Consider the following 24,754-nt stretch of genomic DNA (forward strand, 5'->3'; position numbering starts at 1 on the left):
TTAGCACTTTGCTAGCCAACGTAGCAAAATGCTCAAGTTTTTGTTAAAAAACAAACACACATTTGGGGCTGGAGCAATAGCATAATGGGGATGAAACTTGCCTTGCAAACCCGGCGAACCCAGGTTCAATCCCCGGCATCTCATAGGGTTCCTCCAAGCCCAGCAGGAGTGATTCCTGAGTGCAGAGCCAGGAGTAACCAACCCCTGTGTACCACCAAGTGTGTCCCAAAAACCAATAAATAAATAAAAAATATTTACTCAATGAGCAGAATTCACTGTATATCAAATATTTCCTACTCATTATGTTAGAACCTAAATCCAGGTCCACAAAAACTTCTACAACCTGGGACCAGAGTGACACAGCCAACCGGGTTCAATCCCCAGCACCCTATGATGGCCTCCCAAGCACTGCCAGGAGTAATTTCTGACGCAGAGCCAGGAGTAAGCCCTGAATGCCACTTAGATGTGGCCCAAAATTAAGGAAAAAAAACTTCAACTGAAAGCGGATGAAAATTCTACTCTCACATATCCACTGGGAAAATAACAGAATAGCAACACCAAATTCAATGCAACAAGTACTTTTTACCTATGTCTGCCCACTCATGTACAGGCTTTAGTAATCTCAGATGTACTAACACCGTGTACCCTGCAGTCATCCAAGGGCATACTCTCCACTCTCTGCCATCAAACAGCAATAACTGAACACAAATGGGTCTATTTCTCTATTCTAAAACACTCATGGAAAACTCCCAGCGATCTTCGGAAGGCCAAAAGCGTTGGTTTTGCTCACCTACCCGACAGGCACCCCTTCCAGCCGCGTCTGCCGGCTCCCCTTCACTCTTTAACATGCTCCCTCATATGGCCCTCGTTAACTCATTGCCAAATCAACTCAGTGCTTCTGCTAATATTTTCTATTTCTTCCCTTTTTTTTTAACTCTTTCAGTTGTTCCTAAAAATGCCTGCAAGTTTTATATAGGAATCCAATTTTCATGTTACTTTAATATGTAAGGGGAACATAGAGACCACGGACACATGGTGGCCATGTATGCAATCCATGAAGAAATTGAGCCATTTTACATTAGGGAAATAGGCGACTTTTGTAACTATAGAAGATGCTGGAAGATGCATTCCAAAGCACAGGCTCAGCTGCAAAAAGGTCCCTTCACTCTGTCGACACACACAGGTAACATGACAGATTCTGGGCAATAAAATAAAACACAATCCTGCCTGCAAGATTAGTAGAGCCTAACACAGAGGTGTCTGAAAATCTGCAGTTCCCGGAGTGATGGTGCGGCCGGTAGGGCCCTTGCCTTGCACATGGCTGATGTGGATTCAATCCCCAGCATCCCGTATGGCCAGCCAGGAGTGATCCCTGAATACGGAGCCCGGAGCCCGAAGTAAGCAAGCCCTGAGCACCACCAAAACGAAAAGGCCACAAAACAAAAAGAAATCCTATCTAAGTACTCAACGGAAGCGAGGGAGAGAAAGAGAATGGGAGAAAGGCTAACCTTGATTCCTTCTGCCAGAAATCCTGACTCTTCTCAGCCCGTCCTTCCTTCCCCTCCCCCACCCTCCTTTGCGCAGATGGCCCACCGCATGCCAGTTTCATTTATTTAGTGTACAACAATGACCCAGCCCAACTCAATCCTAGAGCCCAGCCAAACAAAAGAAAGGTAAGAGAATGATAAGAGTCAAAAAATAGAGCAGGGTGGTGTGAGAGGGAGGATCAGAGTAAAGCTCTGAGAGAAGTTTACATTTTAATAGCACTTCCGTGACAATCTGAAACAAATCTCACCAGAAATAAGCCCCAGCAGAACCCCGGGCTGGAATGCTGCAGGCAGGAGTAACAAAACGTAATGGGCTCGTGGTGTTCAAGAGAGGGGAGCAAGGAGGCCCAATGGGAGGGGAAGGGGGGCTCACAGGGGAGCAAAGAAAGCTTCTGGAGGGTTCTGAGGAAAGCAACTGTCATAAGTCAACTTGAATTTTTAGAGATCACTTTAACTGATAAGTACAAAAAACTGGATCGGGAATAAGGCTCCGTGTAGGGTGCATACTTTGATATGCACAGCCCTGGTTTCAATCCCTGACACAGATAAATATTACTTAAAAAAAAAAAAGAGGGACAAAGAAATCTAGGACAAATCCTAGGTTGCTTTTAGCTTTTATTTACATATAGTAATATCACAGATTTGGTGAATGCCTATCATCAGAGAGATATCAGAATCGAGAGAGAGAGAGAGAGAGAGAGAGAGAGAGAGAGAGAGAGAGAGAGAGCGCATTCCTATCACTCTGTTCTTTCTCAGTCACTCATCTTCCACCTAAAAAGCAGCCACTGACCTAATTTCTGGTATGAAAGACTAGTTTTGCCTTTTCTCGAATGTCTTTAAGTGCGATCGGCCATTTTTTTTTTAATTTTTATTAGTAAAACACCATGAGGTACAGTTGTAGACTTACAAATTTTTGTGCTTGGGTTTCAATTCTACAATGATCAAATACCCATCCCTCCACCAGTGCCCATTTTCCACCACCACGGGTCCCAGTATCCCTCCCACCCCCCATCCCCCCATCCCACCCTGCCTCTGTGGCAGGGCATTTCCCTCTCTCTCCTTTTGGGTGCTGTGGTTTGCAAAAGAGGCATTGAGTGGCAATAATGCTTGGTCTATAGTCTACTTTCAGCATGCTTCTCCCATCCTGGGAGGATCCTCCCAACACCCTTTACTTGGTGCTCCCTTCTCTAGCTGAGCTCCCTTTTCCCCTAGCATGCGTGGCTGGCCTCCAGGCCATGGAGCAAACCTCCTGGTACTAATCTCAGCCACTCTTGGGTGTTAAGTCTCCTTTTTTGTTACTTTATGTCCCCCAGCTGAATATAATCTTTCTATGTCTATCTCTCTCTTTCTGACTCATTTCGCTTAACATGATACTTTCCATGTAGTGCCACTTGTATGTAAATGTCGCCATTTTTATGTGCCTGGCTTTTCACGTGGCATATTTGGGCAGTTTGTTCCTTATATTGTCGGTAGTTCTTTTCTGTTGCTCAGTGGTCTGCTACTGTAGCAATATACCAGCTCGCTTACTGGCTTTCTGCTGAGGGATGTCTGGACAGTTTCCAACTGGGACAACGATAAATAAAAGTGCTATGAACCTCTTGTGCAATGTGGACATGTATTTCCACTTCTCTCGGATAAATACCTGGGCCCATGTGCAGACTGCAAGGCAGACTACAGGAGAGCTTTTTCAGGAGCTCCCAACAGCCGCCCCAAGTGCTTACAGTCACTCTCAGCACCGAGCCTCTGAGTTCCAGCTCCGTGACTCCGAGGTGTTTCTCCTGGGAATAACACTACCTCTGCCAAACCACACACACACTACCAGTCCTTCAATCACAGTTTCTTCTAGATCTTCTATTCTGAAAGACCTTTGTAGACACAAACTTTTCGTCTTTCACCCGACCCCTCTGCTACCTATCTCATAATATTCAGTCATTCAACAAATACCCTGGAGTGTGAGAAAAGCTGAACTGGCCAGATGAGCCGAGCAGAGAAACGGCGTATCAAGAAACCCCTGGGACGAGAAAGGCGTCGCGGCTGGAGGTCAATAACCGAAGACGGCTGGGTGTCCTGGGTCTTGCGAGAAATGGGGGGAAGGGGAAGAGGAGTCTGGAATTCCCAGTTCTCTGGGAAACCATCAAAGATTTTAAGGAGGGGAAGGCAGGTGACTCTTGACTGCCCTGGGCAAAGCAAGACGGAGACAGAGAGAAGCAAAAATGGTGGTGGTGGGAGGGTGGCGGGGGGCTACACGTGAACTGACGATTCCAGAAATCCAGGCAGACAAGAGCATCAGAGCACAGAGAAGGTACAGGTGAAGGAAGCAGAGAGATCTGAGTCACACTATGAAAAGAACTAAGAGCCGGAGCAATCGTACAGCGGGTAGGGCACTTGCCTTGCATGCGGCCAACCTGGGTTTGATTCCCAGCTTCCCATATAGTCCCCTGAGCACCGCCAGGAGCAATGCCTGAGTGCAGAGCCAGGAGTAATCCCTGAGCATGGATGGATGTAATCCCCACCCCACCCCCACTCTGCCCCCAAAGGGAAAAAACCCTGATGGCCACTTGATGATGGACTAAGATGGAGAAGGCAGTGAGAGAAAAGGAGAAATCTGATTGAGAAACTGGAAAGGCGATGAATGGAGAGGAAGTACAGGCAAGGAGCAAGTCCTCACAGTCCAACTCATGAAGCTGCAGTTACTGGGGCGCCATCCAGCTGCAGCTCCAACCAGGTGCGGGAGGAGCAGAGAGGGTCTGTCGGCTTCAACATGACCAAGAAACCAAGGGACTTGGAGACAGCACTGAAACCTGAGGGTCCAGAGAACACCAGGAACAGAGCAACATGCCACAGACTTTTCTAAGACCAGCAGGTGGATGAGCACCCAAGGGGAAAGTCTCCCGAGACCTCCCTCGACACAACTCGGGACGTCACCTTGTCCTCTACTCCCCCTCGTGGAGTAGTGCCGATACCTCTGCTTAACTGCCCTACTCTGATGGGCAAATATTCAAGGGCATAAAATCAAGAGAATGGGCACGAGCCAGCCATGCTCTTCTGCAGCTCCAAGCACAAAGTGGTGTTTGTCCAAAGGACAGCCGCCACTGGGCGTCGTCAGCAGGCAGGGCACCTCATCACAAACTCCCCAGGTTCAGTTCCTTTTCTCGGGCCAATCTCCATTTTAGAGCTGAGGAAACTGTGATGCGGGCAAAGTGCCCAAGGTCACTGACAACAAGAGATGGAGCCAGAAGACCAAGGCCCACTTCCTCCTCCTCGCTGCCACAACGTGCCCCTCAGAACTTTCTACCCTCTCGCACTGCCGACAAAAAGGATGCTAGCTCTGTGTCCCCAGGGAACTGGTCCCCCAGAGCACAAAGCAGGCAAACAGCCCTGTCCCCGAGCGCTGGGTTCCTGAAGTACACCTTCACGCCCCCGTCCCACACTGGCAGAGCAGAAGTGAAAGTGGGCTTCCCTGACATGGAGATCTGGGGGTAAAACAACTAAAGACTGCTGGAACCTCCGCTTTCTCGAAATCTAGAACTCTATTTTGACGGCATATCAGGAATTTCTCCTACATTTAAAGATCTAAACCTCACAGCGGGGCCGGAGCGACAGCACAGCAGGTAGGGAGTTTGCCTTGCACACGGCCAACCTGGGTTCGATCCCCAGCATCCCAGAGGGTCCCCCAAGCACCATCAGGAGTAATTCCTGAGTGCAGAGCCAGGAGTAACCCCTGAGCATTGCCGAGTATGACCCAAAAAGGGAAAAAAAAAAACTCACAGTGAGTGCTAAATGCATCACCTGGTTCCACGGTACCCTCCAATCTGGACCAAGACACAGTCAGGAGGAGAGAAGCCAGTGGTGTCTGGAAACCAGCACCACACGACTTCGTGAAGTTACAGTGGTGGAATCTCCGCTGTTCATACTCTGCTTTCAAGAAGCAGAAAGCCTTCCCCTTCATTTCTTGAGGTTGGAACTACACAAGCTTTTTTCCCAAACTATGTTAGTACGTTAGCCGCCCCCTCTGTCCACTCCTCAATCCCCGGCAGAGAACACTAGGACAGCTGGCAGTGACATGGCAGGGTCCTCATCATGACGCTGGCGGAAGACTGCATGATAGCACATCTCTACCTGTTTTTACATGAAAAACAACAGACAACGTTCCTCTTTCTCCCCGTTGACGTGGCACTAGGGATCCCTTTGAAGCGCTTTTCAGCCAGGTCCTCATTCACAACATACAAATATATAAACAGAGGGAAGACTTCAATCAACCCACTTCTCGTCTTTGGATTAACGTCTCAAAATGCTCAGGGCCAAAGCAAATTGTTTACTTTGTTTAATGCCGGTTCATCCACCCCACAGATAAAGTCTGACTGCCCAGCTGGCAGAAAAAGTTTCAGACGCAGGGACATCCCCATGACCACTGTGAAGGAGCAATCGGAGTCATTCCACGCGACCTTCTCATCCCCCTCCCAGTGCTCGGCCCGCCGACAGATGCAGGATGTCTACAAAGCAGGCTCCTTCTCCCCCTGTCCTTCCCAACCCCTTCCAACGCCTGTGGGAATCAAATCACACATAGGACCTTCATCCACATTCTGGGATGTCGGGCTCAAAAGCCAAAGTCCTCTTCCGATCTCATGTATGTACACTTGGCACACTCAAGTATGCCAAGGAACTTCCCCTCTTCCCTACAGAATTTACAGGTACACGTTAGTAACAGAAGTATCTCCCCAGTGTCCAGAAAAGTTTCTCTTTCTTAACTTCCCTTCAATGAAGCATCAAACAACAAAAGTCGCAGGCCTACCAATAACTCACTTTCTAGTTTATCTTCCCTCTCTATCGTGTGCATCTGGTCAAACTGAGAACGGCCATTAGATAATGATCCAAGCACTGTCCAGCCGGACACAGATGGGGCCTTACATATGCCAGCACTCTATGAGCTGATATGGCAGCACTGGTCTGAAGGAGAAACTTTTAGATTGAATCTTAAGTGCACCAGCAAAGCTGTCAAGTATGGGGAAAGTGAAGAAAACTCCTGGGGCCACTAAATCACGTGGTAGAGCTTTCCCAAAAAATGCTTTCCAGTGCTTTACTGAATCCAGAGCTCAAGTGCACTAACACTTAGAAAGGGGAAAGAAAGAGAGGGCTAGTGGGAGCAGCACAGCAGGGAATATGGGCTCCAAGGCCATACCAATGATCTGTGCCATGAGCAGGCAGCGGGTTATAAGGGGCCTAGTAAAGCTTTTGGAGTTCAGGGAAAGAGGGTCATGCCCAAGCCCTGACCCTCACCACCTCTAGGTCCTCTCAGGAAAAAGGGAGCCAGTCATACAGCTCTCAGATCTCCAGGGTAGATTTTATAAGGCTGGTTAAAATACCTCGACTAGAACTTACCCTACAGGATTTAAGGGTCCACATTGTTTCCTATCTATCCTAAGAAGGTTGAACTCCCCAACTCTAATGTCTTTATCCAAGAGGTGTGAGTCCAATTATACTCCACAAATCCATTAGAAGCCTCTCACAAAATTCCCATCTTTTCACCCTGACATTCTCTCACGTAGACACTCACAAATTACCTCTGTAGAACAGAAAGTTTCTACATTTTTCCCTTATAAAGACAAAAACACACGAATGTCATACTGTTTACAATCCAAGTACCCAGGGTTTTTTTTTAGAATTTCATCCCAAGGGATGCCAAGGTAGGACACTTGCTTCGCAATTGGCTGTGGTAGCTGCTACCCTGGTTCCTATCCCTGGCACCACATATGGTCCCCTGAGTACCGCCAGGAGTGATCCCTGAGCACAGAGCCAGGAGTAAGCCTTGAGCACTGCATGGTGTAGACCAAACCTGCCCTCCAAATCATAAAATATCAACCTTTGTAAATTTTAAAAAATTGTATCTCATACCAAATAGATAATTCAGATACCAACATAAACCGCTAAGATTTGGGAAACTCAAAAAAAAAAAAAATTTACCTGTACATTTGTATAACAGTGTCTACGGATGTGTAAGCCCTGGTAAGAATCCAAGAAAATTTCTACCAGTCCCTCTTCCAAGCCAACATTCTAAGCAGCCCTCCCAGTGCTGAAAGCCTTTCTGAAATTGTGTTTATAGAGGGTGAACTTTAAAACTGGTCTAAAAAGACAGCTTACACCACAACGGGTCCCATGTCCCCCAAGCACTCAGGATAAACAAACCCACTCCAGGGGCTGGTAGGGAGGATCTCTGAGTCAAAGCATGGCCTAAGGCCCTCACACTCCATAAATTCAGTGCAACTAATTGGGGTGCTTCAGCATCTGAGAGGATGCATTCCACTGCCATTAAGGAATAAATTGGGGATGCAAATAATTAGTGCACCCTGAGGTGACAGTTAATTCCACTAGCACTGCCTTCCGCAGGAGAGACTCTAGAATTTACCTTACCCCTACCCTGAGTACCGGAGCTGTGACTTTCAAGCTAGCCAACCGCTGCCAAATCTCCCCTCGAAAGAACTGTAAGTAAGAACCCTCCATGACGCCCAGCATGGTGGCACCTCCGAAGCCCTTGAAGTCAACACCACACAGCCCTTTGCACAGCGCCCAGCGGGGCATAACCCGCTGAAACGTTTGCCTCTGATAACTTCTCTTGAAAAGACAAAAGAAAGTTGGGGGGCGGGGGGTGGCTGGAGTGATAGCACAGCGGGCAGGGCGTTTGCCATGCACGTGGCCGACCAGGGTTCGATTCCCAGCATCCCATATGGTCCCCTGAGCACCGCCAGGAGTAACTCCTGAGTGCATGAGCCGGGAGTAACCCCTGTGCATCACCGGGTGTGACCCAAAAAGCAAGCAAAAAAAAAAAAGTTCAAGGGACATTCTGCACCGCCTGGAGTGGGTCCACTCCAAAGAGGCACCCAGCAGCACCGGGAGGAGAGGAGGGGGGCTGAGGAAAGCCCAGACAGCCAGCCCCTGACCCAGCGGATGCGCTCCTGCAGGCAGGGGCTGGCAAGTCCCAGGGGAGACAGGCTCGGAGAAGCCGGGGCAGGTAGGGCTGCCTTTCCCTGGAAAGATGCCCACGGCGGAAACAAAAGTACTGAGCAGGAGGGAGAGGCGGCGGCAGAAGCAGCGACGCACCCGGCCCTGCAGTGACCCACGCGGGTGGCACTGGGGGCCAGGGCCGGTCAGTCCCCTGGGTCATTTATTGGGTGGGGGGGATACCGAGCTGCCAGCGGGTTCCAGGTCCCCCTGTGAGGCTGGAGCACCCCATCATCGAGGAGGCAGAGAGCGCCGCCACCCCACGTAGGATGTTTCAGAAAACTCTTCACTGAGGCTGTTAACATAAGGGTCCAATTATCATCCAAAGATCTGCCTGCTAGATAATGGCTCGAAAATTCCATCCATTTTACAGCAGTTGCCAGAGTCATCTCGTCTTGGAGGAAGAAGGGAAAAGGGGGGGGGGGGGGTGTAAAAAAATTTTTAAAAAATGTAAAAAAAAATAAATAAATAACCCAAGCAGGGGGAACCGAGAGGTGGTGGGGAAGAAGATCCCGATTCGGACCCGTCCCCTCGGGACCAGCCAAAGGGCTGCCTTGGAGGCAGGCGAAACCGCACACACGCACACGCCAAAAAAAAAAAAAAAAAAAAAATTTAAAAAATTAAAAAATCAAGAAAAGACAAAAATCCCCACCCACAGGCCCAGGCAGGCGCCCCCACACCCCCCCACTCCCTAAATCCCACTCCCGTCCCCGCGCCCGCCGCGGCCGGAGCGGGCCGGGGCCGGCTTGGGCCACTCGCGGGCCGGCGCCACCCCCCGTGCCCCCCGGGCGCCCACCCGCGCCCGCGGGCCGCCCCGGAGCGCGCGCCCCCCCACCCCCACGCCGGGGCCGCGTGTGCGCGCGCCGTCCCCGCGCCCCCCGGCCGCCGCGTCCACATGGCATCAGGTGTTGGCGGCGCCGGCGGCCGCGGCGCTGCCCCCCGGCCGAGCCCCCAGCCCCGCGCGAGCGCCCGGACGCCCCCCCCCGCGGCGCCCCCCACCCCCGGGCCCCCTCAGCGGCGCCCGCCCAGGCCCGGCCGCCCGCGAGGCGCGCACGCCCGGGCCGAGCGGCTCCCCTCAGCGGCGGCGGCGGCGCCCCTCCCGCCCGCCCGCGACCCCCGCGACCCCCGCGCGGCCCGGCGGCGGTTACCTGCGGGAGCCCCCCGCCCGGTCCCGCGGCCTGGGCCGGGGGGCGGGCGGGGAGGCGGCGGCGGCGGCGGCGGCGCGGGGTGGGGGCGGGGGAGCGTCCGCCGCCTCCAGCTCGGGCCGGCGGCGGGGCGGGGCGGGCCGGGGCCGCGGCCCCTCGAGGCTCGCTCCGGCCGCGCGCTCGCTCCCCGCTCGGCGCGCCTCAGGCCGGGCTCCCCCGGCGGAGGCCGCGGCCGCCTGGCAGGGGCCGACGGCGGCTGGGCTCGGGGTTTTTTCTCTCCATTCTCCCCACACACAGGAAATAACAGAGCGTCAGGTGACGGCGCGCGGCCAATGGGGAGGCGCCGGGGCCGGCGCGCGCGGGCGGGCGGGCGGGCGCGCGGGGCGGGGCGCGCGGCGGGGGCGGGGCCTCGGGGGCGGGGCCGGCGGGCGCGCGGGCGCGCGGGCGGGCGGGCGGGCGCGCGCGTGCCCACCCGCGTGCGGCGGCGGCGGCGGCGGCGGCGGCGGCGCGGGGGTCCGGGCCTGCGCGCCCCGCCCCGCCCCGCCCCGCCCCGCCCGGGGCCTCCCCGGCCCGCAGCTCCGGGCCGCCCCGGGAGTGGCCGCGAGCCAACTTCGGGGGCACTTGCTGGCCCCCCGGCTCTCTCCCCGGAGTTGCCCGGAGCCGCCCGGGGCACCTGCGGGTGTGGGCACGGCTCCCTCCGGGGTAACCTGCTCCGCGGGTCTTGGCGTGGGGGACGGCTTGGCCCGGGCTCAGCGCCCAGTTCCCTTGCTGCCTCCGCCCTCTGCACCGGCGTTCCTGGCTGCCCTCTGGAGCCTCAGTTTCCTCCGCAGTGAAAGCAAGGGTGGGGGCGGGGAGGAGACCCACAAAATCGCGTGCACAGTGCTGCTCATCGTCGTGGAGGGGGAGGGAGGTCCAAGCGGTAAATGTTCTAGAGCATTGAATAGCCCCCCCTCCACACACACACACACACACACACACACACACCAGCCGCTCCAGTGCCAAGGTCTTCACCTGCAGGGGCACTAAATGCTGCAGAAGCCCCACCCTGGCTCTGGGTTAATAGGGAGCGAAGGTGGATTTGCAATGCCAAGTCTCTGGCTATTCCCAGACTGACTTTGCAAACCTCATGCATGTTTTATGCAGCAAAGATATGGCTTGATTTGTTTCCCCCCTTTTAGAATCTCAGCTGTAGAAGCCCCAAGGAGATGTGCCCTGTGGCACCCCGCCACCCCCTGACAAAAGCGAGGTCCCGGCGAAGGCAGGGCTGAGTCGAGAGTGCCTGTGATCTGGCCCCTGATACGCCCGTTCGCCAAATTCCCTCCCCACTCAGGGCCTCGGTTTCCCCCTCGTAAAATGGCAAGGCGTGTTTGGACCAGTCCCGTAGGCTGCTGTCTATTCTAAATATTGGGACAGCGTGTGGCTCCCTTCCCTTGCAGTGGCTCTACTGGAAAGCCAGCTGCCATTGGAGGTTTGCTCTGCACAGCAGGTGGCGGCTGATAGGAACCAGGTGTGGCCCAGGGCAATGCTCTGGGTAAGTTTGAGGCACACAGTGCTACTCCCCTGGGCCAGCCCCTACCCCTTTGCCTCTCACCCACAAGCCAGAGACTTCACTCACCTTGCCTGGGGCCACCCAAGGCGTGCAGGCTGGAGCAACCTGAGCCCCAGGAAAGGGACCCACAGAAGGCAGGGTCTGGAGTGTGTGTGTGGTGTGGGGGGCTGGGGGGTACTGAGCTCTGGCACCCCAAGAGGCTGCATACCTCCTGGCTTCTGTCCCACCTCCCAAAGTAGGGGCTGGCACCAAAGTGGGTCAGGGCTATTCTTGGACGTTATATTCCTGAACTCCCCAACACCTTCTGCATGCCAGGCAGGGCTGGGCTCTTCCGGGGCAGAGGGAGCGGGCTGCCAGGCCCTACCCGCTGGCCGTTCCCATTGTTCTGAGAGTTTCCTTTTCAAATTCTTTGGCACCGAGACCTTTAAAAGATGGGGGCCGAGGGGTTGGAGTGATAGCACAGTGGATAGGGCATTTGCCTTGCAGGTGGCCGACCTGGGTTCGATTCCCAGCATCCCATAGGGTCTCCCCCGAGCACGGCCAAGAGTAATTCCTGAGTGCATGAGTCAACCCCTGTGCATTGCTGGGTGTGACCCAAAAAGAAAAAAAAAGATGGGGGCCAGAGAGAGAGAGTGCAGGAGTGAGACGTGAGCACTAAGGCCGGAAGGAGCTGGTGTCAGCCCGGTTGGATCCCCAGGACCCTATTTGGACTCCCCTGGAGCGTCCACCAAAGGTGATCCCTGAGTGCAGAACCTGGAGTGACCCCTGAGCCCCACCCCAAAACAAGCACACAAACAAATGCCATGTGCTCTGGGTCACACAGGGACGGGGGGGCGGGGGATCCCCTAGACACAGTCCCAGGTTGTCTGGACAGATGAGGAAGGATGCTGGGGGAGCTTCCTGAAGTCAGGGTGCTGAGGTACCCTCAGTTTTTTTTCTGTGTAGAGCACTCGTAGGGGAAAAGAGGGGCTGGAGAGACAGTACAGCAGGTGGGGCACTTGCCTTGCACGCAGCCAACTCGGGTTCAATCCCCGCCATCCCATAGGGTCCCCCCAGCCCCGCCAGGAGTCATTCCTGAGCCAGGAGGAACCCCTGAGCATCACCAGCAGTGGCCCAAACACCAAGAAAAAAATGGTGGGCAGGGGAGAAGCCTGTTCCTAAAAGCCTCCCAGCCCCCCTCGCCCCTCCTTTCCTCTCCCAGATTCCTCAGCTCCCTTGGGTGTCAAACTAGGACACGAGCTATGCAGGGTCCCTTCAGAAGGGACAGGGTGCCAGTGGGGCCTGGCCTCTGGCTGTTCCTCTCCTGTCCTGTCCCCATCCCTTTGGGGCCCGGTGGAACACTGCCCAGTGGAACTTGGAAACAGCCCCAGGCCCTAGGGCCAGGCCGGCCTGGGCCTCTTCATCCCGTGGCTGCTACATTCATTCTCTGAGTGCACTCAGAGACCTGACGCAGACGTCATGGCCAAGAGATGGATCTGGGTTACTCTTGTGCTGTGCAGCCTCGGGCGAGTCAATTCACCTCTCTGAACCTGGGTTTCCCCACTGGAAAATGGGGGCAGGGACCAGGGAGATGACTGAAGGGCTGGAGTGTATGCGGGACCCCGTTCATACCATGGCAAAGCACTCCCCCCTCCCGAACACCACGAAAAGTAGCCCCCAGTACTGTGGGGTGTGACTCCAAACCACACCAAACCAACCAACCAAACAAACAAAAAAAGTTTCCTAAAAAAGGGAACAAAAAGGGCTGGAGCAATAGCACAGTGGGTAGGGTGTTTTGCCTTGCACGCGGCCAACCCGGGTTCGATTCCCAGAATCTCATATGGTTCCCTGAGCACTGCCAGGGGTAATTCCTGAGTGCAGAGCCAGGAGTAACCCCTGTGCATCGCCGGGCGTGACCCAAAAACCACAATCACAATCAATCACAACCATCCTGTTATTCGTCGACCCAAAAAGCAAAAAAAAAAGGGGGGGGGGGCCCAAAAAGATTTCTCAAGGCTGAAGCAATAGCACAGCCTACAGCAGGTAGGGCGTTTGCCTCGCACGTGGACGACCCGAGTTCAATTCCCAGCATCCCATAGGGCCCCCCGAGCATCACCAGGAGTGATTCCTGAGTGCATGAGTCAGGAGTAACCCCCGAGCATCTCCGGGTGTGATCCAAAAAGCAAAAAAAGCAAAAAAAAAAAAAATTTTTCTCTATGTTGTGGAAATCTAATGAGGTTTTGAGAATTGAAACAGCTAATGATGTGAGCACAGTACCAGGCACGGTTCTGGGGAGCCGTGACATGAGCGCAGGCCCCAAGGCTCAGGGGGTGGAGTCCCCTGTCCATTCTCACATTCTCGGCCACCTCCGACCTCTTGTTCCCTCTGCGTCTGCCCCAAGAACCCGGTTTCCCCTCCTGCCCTGAGGAGCGGGCAGGAGACCCAGGGGGCGTCCTGTTCTCCCTCTCCTAACCCCGTCCACTGGCTCTCAGTTCCAGAAGCTCACTGGACACCTTCCCTGTCCCCAGCTCGGGGCGGCTTCTGGAAACCCCGTGTCACTCCCTTCCTTTCAGGCTCCTCAGCTGCCTCCTCCAGGCGCCCTGGCCACTCGGGCATTTACAAACGGCGTCTTCTGCCTCTAGGTCACTGGCCCTGCCACCATCTGTCAGCACCGGATGGATGGAGGCACCCGGGTCCCAGGAGGCAGACCAGAGACTGTGGACGGAGCCAGGTGGGGGGGGGGGGGGAAGCCGCCGTGTCCCCCTCCCCCTGATGGATGGAGCAGGCATCCAGCCCGGCTCTGCTCTCTGCAGGGGGTGACTCTTGCTGACTCTCCCCAGTATGGCCGCCGCGCCTCAGCTCAGAGCTCAGAGCAGGGACCCACCCTGCAGCATCCTGGCGAGGCACTGCCACTTTCCCAAGTGGAGGGGTACCAGGAGCACAGCACAGCAGGGAGGGCGTTTGCCTTGCACGCGGCCAACCAGGGTTCAATTCCCAGCATCCCATAGGGTCCCCCGAGCTCTGCCAGGAGTCATTCCTGAGTTCATGAGCCTGGAGTAACCCCTGTGCATCGCTGGGTATGACCCAAAAAAGCAAAAAAAAAAAAAAAAGTCTGATCCCAGCATCCCATAAAGTCCCCCATGCTCCGCCAGGAGTAATTCCAGTGTTCCGCAGTGGCTGGATTCTCAACTGCTGGGCTCCCTGGCACCCCACAAACACAGGGTACGTGCTGCTGACGGCCACCGGACACAGGGTGTACACTCAAGGCTAGCACCAGCCTCTCCACTACAGACAGAGAGGTGTGACCCAAAAAGCAAAAAATAAATAAATAAATAAATAAAAGTCTGATCCAAGAGCATGGCCAGCAGGGTGACCGGATCCTTCCTTCGTTCCTGGACAAGCTCAGGACCACCTCAAAGGCCAAGGGGGTACAAGGGGGTCGAGGCAGAGCCCTGGGTGCCCAAGGTGCGGGGAGGGCAGGAGACAGACAGGAGGGCAGGATCCTGTCCCCACTGCACACCGGCCGTGGATTCGTGTCACGGGCTCTCTGCTCGGGGAACTGCCTCCGGGACACCAGCTGTGGCGCCCGAGGTCACTCTGGGCCACATGTACCCCCTCCCCACTCTCCCACCCCAGGGCCCTTTCAGCGCAAATGTCCGTCAATGATGAGCCAGCCCAGAGGAATCCACGTCAAGGCGAACAGGTGGGCACAGGGGCGGCTCCGGTCATCACGCCCACCTTCCAGATGGGGCCACTGAGGCACAGAGCATGTAAGTAACTTGTCCCGAGTCACGCAGCTGGGAAGAGGCCAGGTGGGGGCTTGTTGAACCCAGTGTTCCGTAGCGGCTGGATTCTCGACTGCTGTGCTCCCTGGTAGCCCACAAACACGGGGTACGAGCTGCTGATGGCCAGCGGGCGCAGGGTGCACACACAAGGCCAGCACCAGCCTCTCCGCGACAGGCGCAGGAGATCGGGCACCTCATGGTCACTGCACCCCACGCCACTGTGCAGCCCGCCGGTCCTAGGTGGGGGCGCGGGGGGCCGCAGCGGGGTGTCTGGAGACTGGGAGCCCCACGCCTCCGGGCGCTCACCCTCTGCCCCCTCGGCACCTCGTGGGGCAACCTCTGGGCAGCCCGTGGCATGCCGGCCTAGCACAGGCCCCAGAGCCGGAGTCCAGCCTGGTCACACTGAGGCACGTCCTTCAGAAACTGTCCGGGGGCCCCACATCTGGGTCTGGAAACTGGCGTGGACGAGAGGAGGAGCTAGTGGTCTGTCCCCAGGAAGTCAAGCCCCTTACCTGGGCAGCCCCACTCACTCCTCCGAACAACCCCTCCGGGATTTCTCCTCTTCAGGGGACAGCACCAGGAAAATGGGCGCGCGGAGAGGGTAAGACGCTCGCTTGAGGTCACACAGCTAGCAGTCGGCAGGAATTTGAACTCGGTCTCCGGATTCCACCGGTCACTCAGTTCATGGCACAAGGAAGTGCGAAGGTGAAGACGAGATGACAGGACATTTGGTAGTGACCAGGCAGTGACAAAGACATGATCCAAGAGCACGCGTGCGCACATACACACACACACACACACACACACACACACACATACACACACACCCTCCACCACGGTGGCTGGCTTAATCCTCACAGCAGCAATCTGAGGTGGGGACTCCCACGGGCGCTTATTGTGCAGATGAGGAAACTGAGGCACAGGGCGGCTGAGAAGAGGGCCGAGCTGGGATGTGAACGGGGGCCAGAAGGGCTGCGAGCGGGCCGTCTCCTCGGGAGGAACAACGGGGAGGGTCCGTTCCGTGGGGGATTATTCCTGCTTGAAAGCTCAGGACTTTCGCCCTGCCAGTGCCGGGCTCGGCGGGAAGGCCGCGCCGCACGCTGAGGCATGCTGGGAAAAGACTTTGTTCCATCCTGTGCTGTTGACACGCTCTTCATTCTCAGCCTGAAACCCAAGCTCCCTGCGAAGAATGTAAACCGCAGAGCCGAACGCGGCTGCTGCCTCGGGAGTGGCCTGCGCCCCGCTCAGAACCATCCCTGTCCTGGCGGCCCTGCCCACGCAGGCGCAGCTGGTGCCAGGCCAGGGGCTCACCTGCCCCCCTCCGCCCGGGAGTCCAGGCTCCTCTAGCATCTGCGGCAGCCACCCTGGTAGGGGCATGGCTCTGGGCTTGGGGCCAAGTTTCTGCTCCTTGGCCCCAGGCTGGACCCCCAGCCAGGATTCTCGGGCGCCTGGAAAGCACCAGCATGTTCTGGAAGCGGCCACACCAGTTGTGTGTGTGTGTGTGTGTGTGTGTGTGTGTGTGTGTGTGGCGGGGGGGGGGGTAGTCACTTCCCCTTGGGGCCCCTACCAGGCTGACTCTGCTCCTCCACCTCCGAACCGCTGCCTCCTTTAAAGCCAGCTGTGGAGGGCAGGAGCGATAGCACAGCGGGGAGGGCGTTTGCCTTGCACGCGGCCAACCCAGGTTCGATTCCCAGCATCCCATAGGGTCCCCCGAGCACCGCCAGGAGTCATTCCTGAGTGCAGGGCCAGGAGGAACCCCTGTGCATCGCCAGGTGTGACCCAAAAAGCAAAAAAAAAAAAAGGCCAGCTGTGATGGCACTCCTCCCTGGACCCCTCCCTCAAGGTCCCCAGGTCCTCCTCTCCTTTCCAGCTGCCCCCATGCCCCCCTGCCTGGTGACCAGACCTCGCCTGTCCCTTGCTCCGGACTGGAAGCGCTTCCCTCTTCCTGCGCCCAGAGGTCACAGCTTCTTTGGAGTGTCACCCAAACTCCCCGCCTTCACGAAGCCTTACCTTCATGCTCATCATAAGTCCACTCACAAACGCTGGCCCCAGTCACGGGCCGGCCACTCCCCCCCGCGGTGGGGGTGGGGGGCCCGTGGTCACGGAGCTTAGGGTCCCACGGGGTTTCAGAGGGAACAAGAGGCCTGAGCGATAGTAGAGGGGGGAGGGTGCTGGCCTTGCACGCGGGCTGACTGGTTTGATCCCTGGCACCCCTGAGCTGGCCAGAAGTGATCCCTGAGTGCAGAGCCAGGAGGAGGAAGCCTAAGTAACCAGCGATCGCAACAATGACATGTGCTAGGAGGAGGAGCCTGTGACAGGTGCACACAGGACAGAAAGGGGCCTGAGACCCAGGAGCCGAGAGCTGAAGGGAGAAGGAACCAGGTGAGGAAATTGGAGGGGGTGCGGCAGGAGCAAAGGCCCTGGGGCAGGAGGGAGCAGGGAGGGGCAGGAAACTGCTGAGAAAGCAGAAGCCACAGGATTCGCTTCAATTAGACCAGCCAGTCAGCCCGGGCCCTTTGGAGGTGCAGAGGCCAGGAACCCCTCCCGCACCAACTCTCCAGGCAGGGCAGACCCCCACACACAACATCCCAACAACAGATGGAGTGCCCCCCCAAAATCTATGGGATGAACGTCACAGACAGAGCACTTACCAGCATCTCCCCCGGGAGGGGCCAGGCTGCCTGAGGGGTCTTCCACGTTCTCTGGAAATCACAAAAGTCAAGGGTTTTAGTGAGACTCTGGCTGGGGGTGGGGGGGTCCCCTCCAAAGCAGTTCTGCACACCCCAAGTCTGCCAGGGACCAGCGGCGGAAACCTCCCCCTCCCCCCCGCAACAGAAGCCCAAGAGCACTGCGGGCTCAGCCGCCGCTGCCCTGCCTTACAGACGAGGAAACTGAGGCCCGGGCACGGAGCATCCCTGGCCTAGTTGTGGCCAAGCCGAGATTGGAACCCGCTAACAGCTCAGAGGACTTACAGCCCCCATGGGGTTAAGAAACGCTTTCCAGAATTTTCTTTCTGCAAAGGTTTGAAAGTGACATATTTCATCAGTTGTCTGTCAGGCCAGCAGTGGGAGCCAACACACGGTTCTCTCTCTGGCAGACTGCACCCCATTTCCACTCCTGTACGCACACCCCACCCGGGGGGCCGGAGGGAAGGGGGAGCCCCAGGAACAAGCCCCTTGGTTGGGGGGCTGTGGCCATCACCTCAAGGGCATTTCAACAACTCTGAGTGCGGGGGGGGGGGTGGAGCAGCTGACAGAGAGGCTAACAATGGAGAACATTCCGGCAGCACCCCGCATTCATTGGGGTGAGCCCCGTGCTCCCAATCACAGGTGCGGAACCCAAAGCCCAGAACGCGGCAGAGCTGGGGGAGTCCGTCCCACGCAGAACCCTCGTCTCCCACATCCTGGCTGCGGAAAGGGTGCAGGAATGTCCCAGCCAAGTGGGTGCTGGCTGAGGAACGCCCCTCCGCCCACCCGCCGGGACTACCCCTCTCGGGGTGTCTTCTCGGCCGCACAGACGCACCAGCCCCTGACACCTCATCCTGTAACCCAGCTTCAGTGCCCACCCCAGGGTCCTTTCTACCTGCCCTGCCTCATGTCTAAGCTCCCAGTTTTGACAGGCTGTAAACCTGGAAGGGGACCCCAAGGTGACACGAGCCCTTGGCTTTGCAGTCTGGAACACGGACACCAGGCACTGACATCACCCAGAAGCCGCGGACCCTTGCGCCAGTGTCCTGCACACACACTGGTCCCTGCCCTGCCCACCTTGGGAGTCCACTGTCCCAGGAACAAGCAGCGAGGCGCCTGTGACACACCCCAACATGACACAGCCAGCGTGTGACCTAATGTGTGTGCTGGGGGATAAAAAGGCAGTAAGGGGCTGAAGTGAGAGTCCAGCAGGGAGGGCATTGGCCTGGCACGTGGCCGACCTGGGTTCGATTCCCAGCATCCCATAGGGTCCCCCCAAGCACCGCCAGGAGTGATTCCTGAGTGCATGAGCCAGGAGGAACCCCTGTGCATCGCCGAAAAAGAAAAAAAAAAGCAGTAAAGCCACCACCTGCCGCCGCCCCCCCCCCCCCACGCCCCGCGCCACTGCCTCACAGCCAGGCATATCCCTAGGCGCCTGGACGCTCCCCGAGAACAAGGAGGTGCTGGGTGTTGGGGGGACGCCTCCCCGGCACAGCCGAGGTGCAGGAGGGCGGCAGGAAGGCCAGTCAGCAGCTCGCTCTTCAAAGCTGATGGCTCAGGAAAGTAAGCGTCCTTTCTGGAAAAATCAATGAGCTCCTGCCCACTCACACCTCCGTGGCAGCTGTCCAGGGGAAGAGGCCGCCAGGTGGGGAGGGGGGCATCAGTCCCCCTGCAGCAGACAGGGATGCTGGGGGCCGGGGGAACAGGTGACAGCACCAGGCCCGGCGGCAGGAAGGGGACTTGGCCCTTGTGAGGGGTGTCCCAGGTCCGTTAACCCGCCAGTTTTCTTTTTTTTTTTTTAACCCGCCAGTTTTCGAACCCGGGACTTGGCTTTCTCCGTGCAAGCGCCCCAGGCGTCCTCTAGGACGCTAGGATAACAGCAGCCCTGAGCCTCTTCCTCTTCATCGCCCATGCTGTGGGGGTCTTCTTCCCCTACCAGCTAGTACCTCCCCCCAACACACCAGGTTCCCGTGGGGGCGTGGCCGCTTCGGAAGTGGGCGTGGCCTATTTTAGGCGGGCTGCGGGGAGTTCTGTCCTACCAAGAGATCTAGTGTAACATCTCTGAGGGGTGTCCCCTGACCATGACCTCTCTGGCCTTTCCTCTCTCCCCGGCTGCAGTTCCATCTGGCCTGGGTCACTCTACCAAGTTTAACGTCGCTGGAAAACATCGGATCTCCAGGGCTCTGCCCAGTCGGCTTCTAGGACACGGCCCTCCCTCCCCCTCCGTGGTATGCAGGGTAGGGGGGGAGCTGGCTCCTTGCCCCCCACCCCCTATCCCTCACCCCCCCCCCAAGCAGAGCCTAACTTCAAGGGAGGGCTTGGCAGTGTGAGCTGGGACACCAAGCAGGGTCACTCTCCCCATTTCACAGCAAGGGAAACTGAGGTTCCGAGCCAACCGCCAGGAGTTTGAGCCTCTGTTCTTGGACATGCGCCTCGCTTCACGACAAGCTGACAAGTGCTGACATGCGTCATATGCCCCCAGCAGCTAGTGGGCGATTACGCAGTGAGAACCACCTCCTGGCACCGTTCCCTCCGCCCTGCAATTTCAGTTATCACCTCAGAGAGGCCAGGCCTCTTGCCTGGCGTCCCACAGCTCGCAAACGGCAGGGCCAGGGGGGTGCCCACTGCTGTCTCAGCAGGGGACAGTGAGGCTGAGCGTAGCCTCCCTGGCCGCTGGCAGCAGCTTCCGATCACCTGGGGTGCCAGGATGGATTGCTGCCCCCTGAACCCACACTCGGCTGGCATTGGGCAGTTTCTGCCACCCGGTGATACCGTCCCAGGCCCAGGTGACCGCGACTCAAGTGGCAGAGCACATGTCCAGCACGGCCAAGACCTGGGTTTGGTCTCAGAACTGCCTGCTCCCCTTGTCCCCAACCCTGCCTGCAAGAACAGAACTGTGGGGTCCCGGAGAGCCAGCAAAGAGCCAGCAAGGTCCCCGAAGGCAAGTTTGCACCAGCCAAAAGGCAGGGAACCGCTCAGCCTGTCACCGCGTCAGCTCCTCTCCGTCCTCACCCCCTTTCCCTCACTTCAGTCACTGGGAACCTCTGCTGTTGCTCTGTGGGTCATACCCGGCATTGCACAGGGGTTACTCCTGACTCTGCACTCAGGAGTTACTCCTGGCAGTGCTCGGGGGACCATATGGGATGCTGGGAATCGAACCCGGGTCGGCGCGTGCAAGGCAAACGCCCTACCCACTGTGCTATCGCTCCAGCCACTCTGTCGCTGCTTTCCCATCTGAAGATGAACCCTCAGCCTGGCAAACGAAACTCCTATTTACTCTTCAAAGCCTTCAAACGCCACCTCCTCCCGAAAGTCCCTCATGAGTGCCCCTGGGAGCACACACGGGGGCCTACCCCAAGAAGAACTTCCTTCTAAGTTACAACCAGCACCCTCATACCCTCCTCGCCCCCCCCCCCCGCCTCCTGCTGCCACTGAGCCCCTGCTGTGTGCAGGCACCCCGATTTCATCTCGCTTATGGGGAGAGGTTACCACTTCCTGGACTGCGTCCTTTGAACACGCAGCTCTGAGAGACCAGATAACTGGCTGGAAGTCACATGACGGGGTGAGGGGGGGTGGGAAACATGCCCAGGGGCCTGACTTGCCACCAACACTCAGGGGCCGTCGGATCGGGAGGGTGGCAAGAGCGGGCACTGCAGACCAGCAGGCCAGGCGCGGGGCCCTTTACAGGCACCTACGTGGCTTCCGTGTGTCCTCCCGGCTTCTCCAGCCCAAAAGTGGGCCTGCGACCACCCACGGAGGCACAGAAGAGTCACCTGCCCTCCCCTGCCCACTAGCAGCGGGCACCGTGGGCATCAGGGCTGCAGACGAAAGGCAGCCAAGCAGGCACCTCTTTTTATCCCCCCATCCACTGCAGTTTAGCTTAGGGGCTCAGGACCGGAAGACAATGCATGGGAGGGGGGGAAAACGGGGCAGGGGAAGGGGGGTTCCCAGCGGTCCTGAGGGGGTCGAACCCAGGGGTCCCCACGCAGGGCTGTGCGCCAGAACTGGGGGTCATTGAGCCCTGGGAGGTTCCTCCAGCTCAGGGCAGACATTTCACCCCATCAGCAAACTGTGGATTGTTCCCTCACAGCAGGTTGTGTGTCTCTGGGGGGGTACCTCTTTGGGGAGCAGGTGTCCAAAGGGAGCGAGCCCTCACCCCTTCTCTCTAGCTTCCATCTGGCGCCCTACCCTCTGGTCTCCAGGCACCAATTTCCTCTGTACTCGGCCAATGGCTGGATGGCTGGTACCTACAGATGCCCACCTTGTGCCTGAAGGAGGGTCTGATGGGCATCAGAGGGCGGGCTGCACCATGGGAAGGCGGTAAGAGGTAGGCAGGTCACAGGCATCTAGGCAGAGGGTCAGGGAGGCTTCCTGGAGGAGGCAGATCAAGTCCAGAAAGACTTGTTCCAGCAAAAGCAGAGGCAGGGAGGTCTGGGAAGGGGGGGTTAGGACTGTCACAGTTCAGAGGGTCTGCCGGTCAGGAGGTGGGGGCAGCAGGCCACGCCTCCCGCCCACGCCAGTCCAGACCCTCCACCCTAGGGCAGGTCTCCCTGCCCCTCTCCACTCTGAACTCTATCTATTCCTACGGGCGTCTGTCTGTGCTGCAGCTAAACCCACACCAACCTCCACCTGTGTGAGCTGGCCTGGGGGCCGCTCAGGCTTTCCCTGACCCAGGTCAGGCGCCCGCTCCCACCCGGGGGCCCTTCCTGCAAGGTGCTGGCGTACAAGGTTGCAGACGCCTTTGCCATCCTTGTGGGGACCTTACAGATGTCTCAAGTGCCCCCCGTGGGGGCTTCCTTCCCCGGCCACTCCTCTCTAGACCCCTTTGGGAAGTAGCCGGAGGAGGATGTCGCCTTCTGTGACCTCGGGCCACCCAGGCTAAGGGCAGGACAGCGTGTGGCCCTGGTGGGGCAGGTGGGGCAGGTCCTCGGGGACCAGGCAGGAGGGCTGCCAAGGAGCGCGGGGTGAAGGCTGGGAGGAGGGGTTTGCTGGGGGGGGGGGGGTCTCCCGTTAGCGCGGGGAGAAGGAGGAGAACCAGCTCCTCCCGCCATGCCGGCCTGTCTGTCTTCCTGCACTTCACTGTAAAAAATAAATGGAAGAAGCACAGGCAGAGAGAAAGGGGGGAGGAACACACACACAGGGAGGGGGGGAAGCCCGACCCTCCCACGCGGGCGCCCGGCTGGGGCCTTGGCCTTGGCCCCCCGTTACTCTCCGGGCTTCTCCCGGGGAAAGCGGCTGGTGCCAAATTTGCATTTCCCACAAACAGAGACAACACAATGTCATAATCCTCCTCCTGTCGTTCTCCTGCTCTCCCTCCTCCCGGCTCAGACACACACGCTAACACAAAATGACGGCTCCCTCGACAGCCGGCATGAGCCCAGCCCGCGCCCGGCTGCCTAATTGTTGGCCTTTCTCTGCAGCCGCGGCGGTGGCCGTGCCCAGGGTCCAACTTGCAGCGACCACCCGCTGCCCCCGGCCTTTGTCCCAGCTCATCGCCGCTGACAAATGGCCTGTTGGAGGTGGAAGAAAATGCCTGGAAATAATGGGGGGGGGGGGGTTGGAGAAGGAAATGCCAGCCAGCTCCCCCCTTTTCTCCCCTGCCCTGCCTCCAGCCCCTTCTTGCACCCACATTTGCTGGGGGCCCGGCTCAGGATGCGAAGTGGCCCCGAAGGGACAGAGGGCAGGCGCCGGCGGGGCCGGGGCTGGGGGGGCACCGGGCCTCTGGGACCCTGAGCCCAGAGGGTGCTGCCCTCCCCGCCCCGCCCCTCCCGGGCCGCGCCGCGCCCCCACCCACCCCCCGCGCGCCCCTCGCGCGCCCCGGCCACCCTCCTGGGCACCGCTCGCGCCGTCCCCCGCGCCCCTCCCTCCTCCGCTCTTTATGGCAGTTTCAAAGCTGCAGCCGCCACTCGAGCAGCTGCGGCCTTTGATGGGGGCCCCCGCGGCCGCCGCCAGCCGCCCCCCACGCGCCCCCCGCGCCGGCCGCCGCCGCCGCGTGCAGGCAGCGCCCCGCGGGCCCGCCCCGCGCGCCCGGCAAACTTTCCCGGCCGCAGGGAGCGGCGCCCGCCGCGCGCACCTTACCTGGGCGGCCGCATCCCGCCGGCCACCTGGCCCGGACCCCCGACCCGCCCGCGCCCGGGGACAGCCCCCGGGAGGCCCGGGAGCAGGCGGGGAACGGAAGGAGAAGGGAAGGAAGGAGAGAAGGAAGGAGAGAAGGAAGGAGGGGGGTGGGAGAAAAAGGGGGAGGGAGAGGAGGGAGGGAGGGGGGCAGTTTCCCGGCTCTCAGCCTCCTCCTCCTCCTCCTCCTCCTCCTCCTCCTCCTTGTGGCTCCTCCTGCCCGGCGAGAAGTGAAGTCACAGGGCCGGGGCGGTGACATCAGCAGAGCCCGTGACATCACGGCCCCTGCCGGCTCTCACCTCTGCAGGGTGGAGGTTGGAGGCGCGGCAGGGCGGGCGGAGGGGGCAGGGGCGGGGAGGGGCGCAGCCCTCCGGTGCTTGAGCTCTGGACAGGGGCCCCTTCCTTACCAGGGGCCTTTAGGGGACCATTTCTAATTGGCTCCACCCTGTGCTGTCCCCTCCTCCCCCCACGAATGACAGCTCTGGGCCCCACGGGGTCAAGGGCAGCAGCTGGGGCACACCGGGGGTCTCACTCCCCGCCTCGGTTGGGGGGAGGGGGTCTGGCCTCAGAGAGGTAGGAAAACCCTCTGGGGGGGGTCACAGGAAGGAAGAAAGGCACCCCAAGCCTGCAATTGGGGGTCAGCACCTCCAGGGATTTGGCAGCCGCTGAAACGAGGCCGGCCATGAGCTCAAGCTGCCCAGGTCACCCCCCCAAGCAGAGGTGGGGTGCGGAGGGGGAGGAGAACAGTCCTCATCACCCCAAGTCCTGTCTTAGGGGGCCCCTCCTATAGTTCATGCCCCCTGGCATCCCCCGCTTACTCACTTACCCCGTGGGTGTGTCTAAGAGGGAGGGTCAGTGCCCCATGGCCAGACGGAGGCCCTGGAGCCCAGAGAGCACTGGGACAGACAAAAGAGAGGCCGGGAGCACTGCCCTCAGGAGGGGGAGCACAGCC

The 24,754-nt window shown here is 58.4% G+C and overlaps 1 protein-coding gene across 2 annotated transcripts in view; it reads right to left on the reverse strand.

Annotated features, from left to right (window-relative positions):
- Window positions 1-24,754, reverse strand: part of TCF20 (transcription factor 20) — a 140,158-nt gene that overhangs the window by 71,527 nt on the left and 43,877 nt on the right. For both annotated transcript variants that reach the window (XM_056137486.1, XM_056137485.1), the window contains exon 2: window positions 17,653-17,703. In XM_056137486.1, coding sequence (XP_055993461.1) covers window positions 17,653-17,658 — 6 coding nt within the window. In that variant the 5' untranslated portion in view covers window positions 17,659-17,703. The remainder of the gene's footprint in view (window positions 1-17,652; window positions 17,704-24,754) is intronic.

Source organism: Sorex fumeus, unplaced genomic scaffold (assembly GCF_029834395.1).
Source record: "Sorex fumeus unplaced genomic scaffold, SorFum_2.1 ptg000125l, whole genome shotgun sequence".
NCBI classification, from domain to species: Eukaryota; Metazoa; Chordata; class Mammalia; order Eulipotyphla; family Soricidae; genus Sorex; species Sorex fumeus.